Source organism: Microcaecilia unicolor, chromosome 6, assembly GCF_901765095.1.
Source record: "Microcaecilia unicolor chromosome 6, aMicUni1.1, whole genome shotgun sequence".
NCBI lineage: Eukaryota > Metazoa > Chordata > Amphibia > Gymnophiona > Siphonopidae > Microcaecilia > Microcaecilia unicolor.
Window position 1 is genome coordinate 147,324,068 of NC_044036.1, and position 14,936 is coordinate 147,339,003.

The following is a 14,936-nucleotide window of genomic DNA, read 5'->3' on the forward strand; positions in this document are numbered from 1 at the left end:
ATGCTCAAGAGGAAAAGTTGAGCTTAAAGGATTCAAGCACCTTGTTTTCAAACAATCTTTGCTTTTCATTGATCCTAACTGATCCCGTCCTTGCTCAGCAAAAGTTCTCATCTGTAACCATTTACAAATTTTAGGGTTTTTTGGATTTTGAACTGAAATAAAATTTTCCAAATTGAAACAGACCATTCTGATTTCCAGTATCTCTATGAAAACACTTATAAACACACAGAAAAACCTAATTTTAAATAGGTACTGTCAACAAAGACTTTTTTCAAAAGCACTATGAAACTATGTCTCCTGCATATTAGGGTTATCCTGAACACCTGACCTATTGGGGGCCCTTGAAGACTGGGAGTGAATACCAGTGGACTAGGTACTGGTCAGTAGTCTCTTTTCCAGCAGATGGTGGGTACATATAGGACTGGTGCAGCAGGCCTTCCCTGGTAGAGCAGGGTCAAAGTTAGCTCTCATGTCAACATTTCTACTCCCAGCAGAGATGTCAAGTTACCTATTTCTGGGCTGAAGATTATGGGACAATCCTGATTTCGAACTTGCATCCTAAAACATTGTGGGATTTGTAGTGTCTGATCTGCACGTTAAAATCAGTGCTGCACAAGTACCATAATGCACTAGGATGGGGTGGTCAGAAATTCAGCACTGCCCCAGCCTTGAACTGAGTAACTTAGCATCTCTGTTCCAGGGAAGCAGTCTTGGGTCTGCTTCCATTATTGGAATTGATCTTGGTCTCCCAGGGCTGTTTCTGTGATTGAGCAAGTTTCCACTAGGTCTCCCAAGACTTTGGTGGTGCAGCCCCATGGTGGGGAAGGGCCAGTTTGGCAAGCTCCAAGAACTCCTGTCCTCTGGGGGTGTCCTGGTTGAGCATCAGAGAAGGAACTCTAGGCAGCAGGTTCTAGCCTGTACTGGCAGTAGCTTTTCTTTTAGCCAGTACCCTTATTCCCTTCTCTACAACCTTGCCTATCGTGAAAGACTTTGGGCAGCAGTGGCAACATGAAGCGGACTGCAGCTGATACTGTGGGAATTGCAGGGGCCCATGCATCAGTGGTGCAGTGGGTTCTTTTAGTCCTCCTTGTGTTGGCAAGCCAGAAGCAGTTATAGGGGAGAGTTGGAGGAGTAAGCAACCCTGGCTATCACTCTGGACAGTGTGTCTTTGGGAACAGTTACTGTTTTGGGCCTTCTTTCTGTGGTGGGCTCTGTATTTTGGGGCTATTTGTATCCCTTTAAGATCTCTGGGACCATTGTCATTAACAAGAGGGGCCTCTGGGAGCTTTAGTGTAGCATCCAGTTAAAGAAAAAAGATTTACATGAAGGAATATTTTTTTTAAATTACTCGTAAAATGCCTGAAGAAATGTAATAGAGATGTGCTGTCAAAATGTAGAGCATGTAAAATGCAAAGAAATTCACTACATTCCAAAATCAACCTTTCCTGTGTGCATCCATAATTACTTAAGTATTAGTATGGATGCCAACTTGGTAAATTGACAGTTTTAATGCAGACAGTTGTCTCCAGCACCATAATTCAAATGCATCAATTTTTCAACTGTTACACATCCTATGGACAGACAAAATAACAAACCATTTCCTCAGCGACCCTCCAGACCGGTCAAGACGTTTGGGTTATGCACGCCTACCAGCAGAGGGAGACTGAGAACAGTAAAACTTAAACAAGTATAAGCCAGCAGCCATCCCCCAAGCAGCCAGTAAATCTCAGTCTCCAGCAGAGGCTAGACGTGCAGCCTGAGCAGTCAGACTGGTCTGGTAGGATTAGGATTCTTTGCTTAGCTCCCTGTACTTAGAAATTTTTGTGGTTCAGGGAAGCGGGTCCAGTGGGGTTCACTTTCCTCTGGGGATTTGGGCCGGTGTGTGGCCCTTTCCCTGGCTGGTCTTGGAAAAGTCAGCCTTGTGCCTCGGCTCCTGCGGTGGCAGGAACCTTGAGAGCCTTAGCCCCTGTCAGCATTTAAGTACTGGGCAACTGGTCTTTGAACAGTCAGTCTTGTGCCTCGGCTCCTGCGCTGGCAGGAACCTTGAGTGCCATAGCCCCTGTCAGCGTATAGCAACTGGGCTTTTGTGGTGTGTGTGTTGAAAAAAAAAAAAGCCTCAGACAGCGTTTGTCCGAATTGCAGTGCCTGGATTATTTGCCTGGGAGGCTGACAAGGAGGCCTGTGGGGTTTGAGCGAAATTTGGAGAGCTGGGGCGCTTTTCCAGATTGGTGTGTGTAGCGCTTTAATTTCGCGATGTCGGCGGGAAAAGCGTTGCGTTGCCGCTTCTGTGCGCGAAGAGGGATAGACGCGCCGGGAGCTCAGTGCAGGTTTTGCGGGGAGCCTAAGCAGTCTGTTTCTTCTCCTCCGGTGTTGGCAGCGGAGGTTTCAGGTGTCGGTAAGGGCTTGCCTGCTTCTGACACTCCTTCTGGGGCCGTAGCTGCGGTTCTGAATTTGGCGGGAACCGCCGCCATCTTGGATTCGGCCGCCCCGGGGGGTGTCTTCACGATCGGTGTTAGAGGGTCCGGGGCAGAATGTTGGTAGGCTTCCAGAAGGATCGGGGGCCATGGGGTTTCCTCCATAATTTATCTGGTCCATGTTTCAGGCCTGGCAGTCAGGCCCTATCCAGTCAGATTCTCAGAAAGGGGGTAGGGCCTGTGGTGGCTAAGCGTCAGCGCCTGGAGTGATCAGAGGATCCGGAATTGTTTTCTTTGCCTCCCTCAGATGACGAGGGGAGTCTGCTGGGGGACGAGTTTCTGGGGACAATGCCCCTGAGGAGGAGAGGCCCTTACCAGGTGAGGACCCCTCGATTGTGCGGATCTTCCCTAGGGATGAGCTTCCAGAGCTGATTGAGCAGGTAGTGGCCACGCTTAGGTTTGATTCTTCTGAGCCAGTGGTAGTGGAGGCTAAGCAGATAGACCCCTTAGTTAAGGGAATTCGTCGGACTTCGCCTACTTTTCCCATGAATTCAGATCTTAGAGAGATGATTTTGCAGGAGTGGTCCTCCCCAGATTCTCCTTGTAAGGTGGGCAGAGCTATGGTGAGACTTTATCCTATTCCCCAAGGGGATAGGGACTCCTTTAAGTCACCTACAGTGGATGCGGTAGTGACCGCAGTTACCAAGGCTACTGCTATTCCGGTTGATGGGGGGGCTGCTCTTAGAGACCCGCAGGATAGGAAATTGGAATCCTTCATCAGGCGCAATTTTGATCTCTTGGCCTTGTCGCTTCAGGCCACTCTATGTGGGGGCTTAGTAGCCCGGGCTTGTTTCCGTTGGGCTGAAAAGCTCCTGGATGGTCCGAGCTTAGATAGATCGGCCTTGGTGCAGGAGTTAGCCAAGCTGGAGATGGGCTCTTCCTTCTTGGCGGATTCTAGTTATGATTTACTGAGAGCTTCGGCTAAGAATATGGCTTTGGCGGTTGGAGCTCGTCGGGCTCTTTGGCTTCGTGGTTGGAATACGGATGCGGCTTCCAAATCCAAGTTATGTTCTCTTCCCTTCAAGGGAGTCTTGCTGTTTGGAGAAGAGTTGGATAAGTTGGTATGTGGCCTTGGGGATGCCAAGATTCCGCGCTTGCCTGAATTGCGGTCTAGAGCTGGAGGTCGAGGAATGGCAGGTCATGCTCGTTTTAGAGAGGCACGGCGCTATAGGCCAGGTAGGTTCAGTGTTGCGCCTAGAGGACGATATTTTCAGCGCACTCAGCCCTTTCGCAGAGGTCGGCAAGGGGGGCGCGAGGCACCTGGGGGAAGTCTCTCCGCCGGGCGTGCCTCACAATGAAGGTGTGCGGGTCCAACCTCTGGTGAGGGTAGGTGCTCGTTTGAGCCAGTTTTATCAGAGGTGGACCCATATTACGTCAGATCAGTGGGTACTCGAAGTAGTGCGAGACGGGTACACCTTAGAGTTCGAAGACTTTCTTCCAGATTTCTTCCTCGCCTCTCTGTGCCGCTCTCGTATCAAGGCCAGGGCAATTCGGCAGACTCTCCGTCGTCTCATAGATCTGGGGGCGGTAGTTCCCGTTCTGGTTTCCGAAAGGGGACAGGTTGTTCAATTTATTTTGTGGTCCCCAAAAAGGAGGATTCCTTCTGGCCTATTTTAGATCTCAAAAGGTTCAACGGGGCTTTGAAGTTCCCTCCTTTCGCATGGAAATGTTGCGTTCGGTCATAGTAGCTGTGCAAACGGGAGAGTTCCTCACTTCGCTGGACCTGACGGAAGCCTATCTTCATATTCCCATCTGGGCGGCGCATCACCGGTTTTTCCGTTTTGCGGTTCTAGGACAGCATTTTCAATTTTGTGCTCTGCTGTTCGGTCTGGCTACGGCGCCTCGTACCTTTTCCAAGGTTATGGTGGTCGTGGCGGCGGCTTTGAGAAAGCAAGGAGTATTAGTTCACCCGTATCTCGACGATTGGCTAATTCGAGCCAAGTCCCGACAGGAGAGTGTGGAGGCAACTGCGAAGGTGGTGGCCTTCTTGGAGTCGCTTGGCTGGGTGGTGAACGTGGTCAAGAGTCATCTAGTTCTGTCTCAGTCCCTGGAATATTTGGGAGTTCGGTTCGACACAGCGAAGGGCCTGGTGTTTTTAACAGCAGTTCGGATTGCCAAGCTGCAGAGGTTGATTCGTCAGTTTTGTACCAAGCGGTTTCCATCAGTTCACTCTTACTTTCAGATCTTGGGGCTCATGGCGGCATCGATAGAGGTGGTGCCCTGGGCCAGGGCTCACATAGACAGCTGCAGTCGGCGCTGTTGGAGCGTTGGTCTCCTCAGACTCAGCCCTTGGAGAAAAGACTGTTCTTGCCGGAAGCTGTTCGTCTCAGCCTGCGATGGTGGCTTCATACGCCGAATCTGGAGCGAGGCATGCCTTTGGATCCGCCAGATTGGATTGTTCTGACTACGGATGCCAGCCTAGCAGGTTGGGGGGGGGGGGGGCGCATTGTCTCGGAGAGGTGACCCAGGGTCGCTGGTCGGAGGAGGAGGCCTTATGGTCCATAAATCGATTAGAGACTCGGGCGATAAGGTTGGCTTTGCAGTCTCTTCAGTATCTTCTAGAAGGCAAGGCGGTTCGAGTGCTGTCCGACAACGCCACGGCGGTGGCGTACGTAAACCATCAGGGGGGCACCAAGAGTCGAGAGGTGGCCGAAGAGACTGCAGAGTTAATGCGTTGGGCGGAACTTCATCTTCAGAGTCTCTCGGCAGGTCACGTAGCCGGAGTGGACAACGTCAGTGCGGACTTTCTGAGCAGACACACATTGGATCCAGGAGAGTGGTCGCTACATCGTCCGTTGTTCCATCGTCTAGTGAGGGAGTGGGGTCTTCCGTTGAAAGATCTCATGGCCTCGTCAAGCAATGCTCAAGTGCCCAGGTTTTTCAGTCGGCGGCGAGATCCGAGGTCCGAGGGGATCGATGCCCTGGTACTTCCATTACCGCCCCATCAGCTGTTGTATGTGTTTCCCCCTTGGCCCTTGATAGGGCGGTTAGTTCAAAGAATAGAGCGGTATGTAGGTACGGTGATTCTCGTGGCGCCGAATTGGCCTTGTCGTCCGTGGTTTGGCGATCTAGTGAGGCTGGCGATAGGTCCGCTCAGCTTCGAGGAGTCGGTGGTGTTGGTGCAGGGTCCAATCATAATGCCCGATCCGGCTCCGTTCTCGCTTACGGCATGGCTCTTGAAAGGGACAGGTTGAGGAAGAAAGGTTTTTCATCTAAACTGATTGATACTATGTTGAAGTCCCGTAAGCAGTCCACGTCCTTTGCTTATGTTCGCGTGTGGCGGATTTTTGAAAGTTGGTGTGAGGATCGTTCTTGCTCTCCTTGGACCTCTTCTATTCCAGAGGTGTTGGAGTTTTTACAGGATGTTGTAGACCGAGGTCTTGCTCTTTCCTCGTTGAAGGTGCAGGTTGCGGCTTTGGCTTGTTTCCGGGGAAGGATACGGGGGATTTCCTTGGCTTCTTCTCCGGATGTGGTTCATTTTTTACGAGCAGTGAAATTGATTCGTCCTCCACGTCATCCAGTGGTCCCGCCACGGGATTTGAACTTGGTGTTGGAGGTCTTGGTGAGTTCTCCTTTTGAACCTTTGGTCACAAGTACTCTTAAAGATCTTACTTTGAAGGCAGTATTTTTGGTGGCTATTACTTCGGCTCAGCGGGTTTTGGAGTTACAGGATTTGTCCTGTTGTGCGCCTTTTCTGATTTTTTCCAAGGAAAAGGTGTCTTTGAAGCCGGTTCCTTCGTTTTTACTTAAAGTAGTGTCTTCTTACCACGTGAATCAGGACATTTCTTTGCCAGTTCTGGGGGATAAGTTAGGAGATTCTTCTCAGCGCCGTTTGGCAAGCTGGATGTCCGTCGAGTCTTGCGTTCTTATTTGGCCAGGACTCGGGAGTTTTGTTCTTTGGACAGGTTGTTTGTGTTATATGGAGGACCTAAGAAGGGAGTTGCAGCTTCTAAGGCAACAATCTCCAGATGGTTGAAGGAGGCTGTTTCTTCGGCATATTTGATCAAGGGCTGTAGAGTGCCTGAGGAGCTAAAGGCGCATTCGACCAGGGGGGTAGCTTCTTCCTGGGCTGAGAGTGGTTTGGTTCCGCCTCAAGATATTTGCAGGGCTGCGGTTTGGTCTTCGTTGCATTCTTTTGTGAAGCATTATAGAATTGATGTGCAGGCTAAGGAGGATGCCAGTTTTGGTGTGGCAGTTTTGACTTCTGGAATGCAAGGTTCCCGCCCTTAGGTTCTATACTGCTTTGGTACTTCCCAAGCATCTTGACCGGTCTGGAGGGTCGCTGAGGAAGGTGAAATTAGGTCTTACCTGCTAATTTTCTTTCCTCTAGACCCTCCAGACCGGTCAAGAACCCGCCCGCTGTGTACTTGTTTCTTTTTGTTTTACTATGTCTGGCAGATTTCTGGAATGGATTGGTCTATGTTCCTATGGCTGACAGATATCTAAATTTGGACTTTGGAGTAAGTTCTGTTCTATTTCCTCAGGTTTTCAGAGAAGGACCGCAGTGCTGTGGCGTTCGGTCAGTAGAAGCACGTTTCTATGCTTTGTTTCTGAGTACAGGGTTCTTTGTTCTATTGGTTAATGCTTTGTTTGTGTTCTGCTTTGATAGCGATTTACTGGCTGCTTGGGGGATGGCTGCTGGCTTATACTTGTTTAAGTTTTACTGTTCTCAGTCTCCCTCTGCTGGTAGGCGTGCATAACCCAAGCATCTTGACCGGTCTAGAGGAAAGAAAATTAGCAGGTAAAACCTAATTTCACCTTAGTTCTGGAACGTATCAAACCAAAAATCTCGCTGGAGGCCATGGTAGCAAAACAAAAGCTCTCTTATTTTTGTCACATCATAAGAAGCAAGTCCCTTGAAAAATACATCATGGTTGGAATGATTAGTGGCAAAAGAAAAAGAGGCTGCCCAAGAATTTGCTGGATAGATACTATCAAGGAGATACTGGAATGAACATAGCAGAATTGAAAGAAGTTGTGAGAGATTGGAAGGCATGGCGAACACTGATCTATAGAGTGACTGAGAGCCTTATTCGACTGACCGTATTAGGAAGGAAGGAAGTTAATGACTGACTAACAGCTTCTCAAAAAGCTATCTGGAGTTATTAAGCAGAAATGTGTTTTTGTCCATGGTGTATAAAGGTGTACACAATGGCAGAGAAGAATGCATTTGGAAAAATTCCTGTATTTTTGGTGCGTGTGTATTCAATTTGATCGAAGTAACCTGCTGTTTCCATGGCACTGTAACTTCTTTTGCATAGCTAGGAGCTCAGAGCAAAGCTTCATGCCCTTAGTCTTCCCAATAAAAGGTGAAATGCCTGTGTCTTCCAAAAGAACAGAGAAGACTTCTTAAGGGAGAAACTGTTCTTCTGAAAGGTAGGTCAAACCGAAACAGTTTTCAATTATGAAGTGAAAGCATTTTAAAGTTTCCAAGTGACAGTATACAAATAGCAGCATGCCATGAGAGCAAATTAAAAAAAAATGTCAAGCTTTAAAAGTGTAATTAGATTTAGCAAGTATTTCAATATAATTATAACCTGTGTGAAACCTTTTTTCTAAGTTAGAGTACACTTAAAAGGACCACTTTGGTTGGCCAACCAAACAAGCTGATCCATTCCAGGTTTTGCTTCATTGCATGCACTTACTTGCAGTTGTGACCTTTTTAGAGCTATCCCTACATAACTAGGACTGGATCAGCCTGTTTGGTGATGTCAGAACCATGCTTGACAATTCATGAAATAGGTTTTGGCAAATCACAATATGCTAAATGGAAGGGGTATTTTTCTAGCACTGGATTATAGGATACAGTATAATTACGTATTCAGATATGCTAAGTCCCTGCCCCATAAGGGCTGCCATTGAACACTTCTCTGCTTTTAACTGTATTGCTTTAAACACTATCTCTATATAGGTTGCAGAAAGTTGGGTACAGATCCCAAATGTGTGTGCAAACTAATTGGTCAGTTAGGTGCTCAGTCAATTTGGGGGTTTAATTGCAGTTAATTGCCATTTGGCAACAATTTGAATTTGTATCTGCATCTGCCCTAGTCACTATTCTGTAACATTTGTGTCTAAATAGGGTGTGGTCATAGGGCCATGAGTGGGTCAGGGGTGTTCCCTGAAATTAGGCAATAGATTGGAATGCTGGTTGATATGCCTTCTAATCTTGAGCAAGACATAGCTCTCAATTGCCTCATACAGATTTAAGAATGTAAATACTCAAATGGCTAAGAAAATGTCTACTGTACCCATAGCTTGCCTTGAGTTAGGACTGAAAAGGCATGTGCTGAATTCTAATACAGTACTGTCTCGATTATCTGACTGACCACGGTGACGGCAGGAGCTTCTCTTTCTGTTTTCTGAACCAGCATCCTACTTTACATTTTCTGATCTGAAGAGGAAGGTTTACCTTTGAGGGCTAATCAAAAAATGTATTGTTAGTCTAATAAAAAAGGTCGTATATTATTTTCTTTTCTGTGTTTTAATTTATTTCTATTTAATACTCTTACTGCAAAACTGCATGCCTGTGCTCCAGGAGCCTGTTTTTACTGCCTACTTTTAGCGCAAAACCGCATCATTGGTTGGGACAATGCTTTTACTGCCTTTGTTTCTGCATTGTTTGAGGGGTTACCATTTTTTTCTGTATTATCTGACTTTTCATTTAGCCAACAACAGGTCAGAATGTGTTTGCTGTAATCCTTTCCAACTTTGGGAAAAAAATCCCCTTTTTTTGTTACTGCACATTAGCTATTCTTTTTGAACACTTTGATGCATATGAAAAAATGCGGGACAGCTGAAGACTGCACTTTAGTGGGGAAGGGTTTGCTAGGTTAGTGACTTGACAAAATCATCACTCCTTTTAATTATACCTTCAGCTAAAACAAAGGAACACTTCCTTACCTGAAGAAGGTAATCAATAGAAATAAAGCATAGAAAAGAGAATGTCATTTTTTAATTGGACTAGCTTAATACATGTTTTGATTAGCTTTATAAGGTAATCCTTCTTTATCAGATCAGAAATAAGCAAATGTTGATAAATAACAGTATATATAAGTAAAACATCAAAGCATTCTAATGACAGTCTCACAGGAAGAGGGGTGGGGAAGGTTAGGTGAGAGGAGATCTGGGTGGATGAGGGACAGGGAGCTATGGCTGATGCATGACTGCATATCGCCCTGTCCCTCATCATCCACCTATCTGGGAGATATGGAAGAGGGTGGGGAAGGTGAAAGACAGGGATAGGCTATCCCTGTCGTTCACCTCCCCCCACCCTCTTCCTGGTGTGAGACTGTCTGTCATTAGAATGCTTTGATGTTTTACTTATCTACATCCTGTTATTTATCAGCATTTGCTTATTTCTGATCTGATGAAGAAGGGTTACCTTTAAGTTTGTCTAATAACAAAAAAAAAAAAAAAAGAAAAGGTGTTGTCTTATGCTTTTTCTTTTTTCTTGATTACCTTTAAAAGTGGATTTAACACAGCTACCCTATCACTCTATACCGGAAGAAGAAAAAAAAATTCCCCGTCGAAGTGGCGCAGGCTTATGATGTCACTGTACGGGTTTGTTTACTGCTACGTGGAAGAAGAGCGAGAAAGACGGACGGAGAGGCTGAACCGGAACCGCTGGCGGTCCCGGAAACCCCGAGCTATGACTGCGCCGGGTCCTTAGGAAGCGGTGGTGTCGGCCGAGCCGAGGAGGCACAAAAGAGGGAACGAGAACGCGCGCGACCGAGCGAGGGCATTAAGAGGCCCGCGGCGCCGGAGAGGGGACGCTGAGCCCAGGCCCCACGGCCGAGTCGGTCATGAGCTGGTTTAACGCGTCTCAGCTGTCCGTCTTCGCTAAGCAGGCGCTGACTCAGGCGCAGAAGTCCATCGACCGGGTTTTGGACATTTCGGAAGACGAGAACCCGTGGGCCGACACCGTTATTCCTACCTTTGAAGATGGTGAGTGGCCCGGCCCCTGCTCGGCTGACACGGATTTTGCAGCTTGATGTTGGCTAGTGTGGCTTTTACTACACCTAGCACGTCAAGCCCCCTTGTATACTGTTTGGTAGACAGTATGTGGTATTGGATTGTACCGATATATTTGTTGGCAGATTTGCTTCCATTTGCTCGTGCCTTGGAGGTTTTTCTCATTTTATGAAAATGGCATGATTTTGTGGGTGCTGCTAACATGTTTCCACCAACTCAGTATATTTGTTGTTGTTACAGGATATCAGTTCCATCATTACACTGATCTGATGGAGAAAATACAAAGCTAGGATCTTTATTTTCATTTTTTTTTGGTAATGGAAGCAGAAGTTTATGAAGCCCCAGAATAGAATTGGCAGCAGTGATGAAGGCAACTTGACTTTAAAGCATATGTGTTTGAAATTAATTTGCTAAAATGTAATCTTGCACTTTTGTCTTCAGAGATGCTTTGGAGGTTATTTTAGTGAAATGGTGTGGAAGCCTTGTTAGTCTGCTTTTAAAAGGTAATAAATAGAAACAAAACATAGAAAAGAAAATAAGATGATACCCTTTTATTAGACTAACTTAATACATTTTTTATTAGCTTTTTTTTTTAAATTTTATTTGTAAGAATTTAATTTTACAAGCACTAAAGTAGAGGAGTGTGGTAGCCGTGTTAGTCCACTCTTAAGGTTATCAATAGAAATCAAACAAAATAAAACATGGAAAAGAAAATAAGATGATACCTTTTTTATTGGACATAACTTAATACATTAAGTTATGTCCAATAAAAAAGGTATCATCTTATTTTCTTTTCCATGTTTTATTTTGTTTGATTTCTATTGATAACAAGCACTAAAATAACTTGCCAGAAATACAGACAAAATAATACAAGAATTATTTCAATCAGGTAATTATAAACTCTTCCTTAGACCACAAAATAGGGAGAGTGAAACAAGACAAGGAGATCAATTAAACAACAGTAAACAAAGAAAACGTGGTATTAAACCTGATTATCCCCAGTTATTTATTATCTGAATCATTATTCCACATTGATCGTCTGGTTGGCTTCTTCAAACCCAAAACAGTGTATAGTCAATTTATTTCGTTGGAAACATACTTATTGTCCAGTATTAGTGGAAATAATACAACTGATTTCATTTTTTCTCTTTTAAAACCAGAAATTATTTAACAATACAAACACTTGAGTCTCTAATCCAATTCCCACTGATTAAGGTAATCCCAGTTTCACAGGCTTCACTCCTTTTGAATAAATATACGAAGAGGAATCATTTCAGAGGAAAAAACTTTAGGAGTCATACCCGGAACTCTGGGAAAACAACAATCTCGATATTAATCATCTGTAATAATATTCATTTTGTTCAAAATTTTCTGGTCTATTATCATCTTCGAAATCTTAACCATTTCCTATTCCTGTAGAACTTAATTTGCCGTATCAATGTTTCTTTCTCAATTTTATTAGCTTTTAAAGGCAGTACCTTTTTGATCAGGTTATTTTAGGAAACTTGCATGACATTAACATTCACATAGTTTGAAAGGGGCATGTTTTGGCCAGGCCAGAAAAGTATGCATGTAGTTTCCATAACACTGATATTTCGTGTATACTTTTAAACAATAAAGACATTGGTTGGCATTTACACTCGCTCTAAAGCAGATGCAAGAGTCAGCTAATTGTTCCTTTTTTTGATTAAAGATTTGCATCAGTGCTAGAGGGTACCTTTCTGGTATTTAAGTTGCTCCTCCCAACTTAAGAATTCCCTAAAATGATTATATTGCCTGGCTCCTTAATTGGCTTACCTGGACATAGTTCTATAAAACCTAGCACATGTATATGTAAGTGCTGATATTTAAGGAGGAGGTGATCCACTGAGGTGGATGAACGCTAACTCCCATGAGAAATCAACAGTCAGAGGGAAGTGGGAAGTGGACCAATGACTCCAGGGAGACGGGATATTGATGTACAAAGTACCACTTTATTCACAGACTCGACACAGTACCATGTTTCGGCCACAGGCCTGCCTCAGGAGTCTTAAATGATTCTGGTACTAGGAATCGGTCTGGAGATAGGAATCGGTCTGAAGGTTAAATGGTCTTTAGAAAGACCTTTAAAGATTTATAACCCTTTATGGAACGTCTCTGTATAGTCTGTTGTAAACAGAACAGCGTGTAAACTGCTAGTCGGTTGAAAACAAAACAGCGTGTAAGCGCTTGTCGGGAGATGATATACATTCAAATGTATATGATCTCCCGACAAGTGGTTACACGCTGTTTTGTTTTCAACTGACTAGCAGTTTACACGCTGTTCTGTTTATAACAGACTTTAGAGAGACGTTCCATAAAGGGTTACAAATCTTAAAGGTCTTTCTAAAGACCATTTAACCTTCAGACCGATTCCTATCTCCAGACCATTTAACCTCCAGACTAATTCCTAGTACCAGAATCATTTAAGACTCCTGAGGCAGGCCTGTGGCTGAAACATGGTACTGTGTCGAGTCTGTGAATAAAGTGGTACTTTGTACATCAGTATCCCGTCTCCCTGGAGTCATTGGTCCACTTCCCTCTGAGTGCTGATATTTATACATGTCATCTGCAAAGTACCCAGGTCAGTGTTGACTTTTATATAGGCAAAATCTGATGGTGCTCTTTTTTGAATGTTTTTCATACTGAAATGGGTGTTGCTATTGGATATGTTCACATTTGCACCTGTATTCCCACATGTCCTCTTTATATATTTTACAAAAGACTCCACATTTAGCAGAGCTCTTTGTAAAATTATGGACATCCCATTTCCTGCCTAGCTGCCCTATGGAAGATTGGGCTTCACTTAGTAATCTTGTAACTTTGAGCCCATTGTGTATAATACCAGTGTAAAGCGGCAGAAATTGCACCTAGATTGAAGTTGTGGACATTTACTCCTGCTCCAAGCAAGCATAAATGTTTGCATGTAAACACGTAGAATATGTGCATACGGGTGTATACTAGCAACAATGTATGCAAATTTTAACTCTCACCCTGCTGTGCCTCTAAACACAGTTACACACTGGTCATATGCGTAAAAATTCCTTATAAAATTACCCCCTTAATGTTTAGTTCTTGACCTTTTACTCATAGTAAAAATAGTTTTTGGCCCTCCAAAGTTTTATTTTGTTGACGGAGCAGTGAGGACTTAAATATTATTTAACCTTGTTGAACGAGCCATTGTATTTCAGAAGAGGAGAGAATGCAGGCTTATACTACAAAATTATGTCCTCTTCCGAGAAAGGGGTCTTAGTATTTCCAGAAGTTCACATTATGAAACATTCGTTTAGCTTTTTAAAGGTATCTGTAGTCAACTCCTTTATCAGTAATTTTATTGAAAATGCATGCCAAGACATCTACCTTTTTCCGTTTTATTTTTTCTTTAATCTCTCTATATAAAAAGCAACACCAACGTTCTATGAAGCCTCCAGCCAGAAGTGTGAAGGGGGCGAGATATCCGGTTTCCCTATGAGTGTCTGCCCTGCCCTCTCTGTAACACAGTCAGTGAAGGAAAACAGCAGAGCACGAAATCAAATCGCTGGCTCTGTAACAGTGAAGGACTCAGAGGGGGGAGGGGAGAGAGGCCAGAGGGCAGGGACACACACCACTCCCACATGCACACAGAAGAAAACATTGCTAGCCCCCGTTTCATTTGCATCAGAAACGGGGCTTTTTTACTAGTTGATGATAAATCAATTGGGATTAAAGGTAGGCTGGTTGGTAGGACATGTACAGAGGAAAAATAATTAACAGGATTCTCAATTCGGTTTGCCAGAACATCAAGAAGAGGTGATATATTTTACATTCAAAGGCACAAATAGTATATATTAATAGAAAAGCTTAAAGTTATTTGATTTTACTGAGGAGAAACTGCAGCAATGCTTGCCAAAATGTTTAGGCTGTTCCCTGTAAAGCTACCACTTCAGACTGGATTGTTATTGGGTTGCTGTCGAGAGGGGGAGAGCTTCTCCTCTAGTTGTGGTGGTATCAACAAGCATCTGGCCCTTTAAAATGGTACCAACTTTTTTTTTTTTTAGTGTAAATGTTTATTCAAATCAAGTCAAAACATTATTTATAAACTGACAAAAGACAGCTCAGTAAAGGACTAGACGAATTCGCCTAAATTTGAGTAGCCAACTAGAACAAACTGATTCAAAGGAGAACAAAATACAAAAAAAAGAGTATAATAAAATAGAATATAAGAGCCCCATCGTGGGTAGGCTAGATGACCAAATACAATAGGCACTAGAACAAGTACAACATACAACGCACCATCTTAACCAATTTATTAACTCAGAGAGATCACAGACAAGATTTAGAAAATCTGAGGCAAAGGGAGCTCTGTGGGACTCCAGATATGTGTTAAGACCCCCAAGAATTGTAAGATTGTGGGATAGAGTACTGGTTTGAGCTATAAGAGATTGAGAGGTTTGAGCAGTAAATTGGGGGTGGGGCGTAAATAGAGCAGTAAAA

At 44.3% G+C, this 14,936-nt stretch overlaps 1 protein-coding gene across 1 annotated transcript in view; it reads left to right on the plus strand.

Annotated features, from left to right (window-relative positions):
* Positions 1 to 10,024: 10,024 nt before the first annotated feature.
* The window catches only part of TMF1 (TATA element modulatory factor 1), a 44,671-nt gene continuing 39,759 nt past the window's right edge, over positions 10,025 to 14,936 (plus strand). Inside the window, exon 1 of the mRNA XM_030208596.1 lies at positions 10,025 to 10,418. Within this exon, the coding sequence (XP_030064456.1) occupies positions 10,277 to 10,418 (142 nt within the window). The 5' untranslated portion in view covers positions 10,025 to 10,276. The remainder of the gene's footprint in view (positions 10,419 to 14,936) is intronic.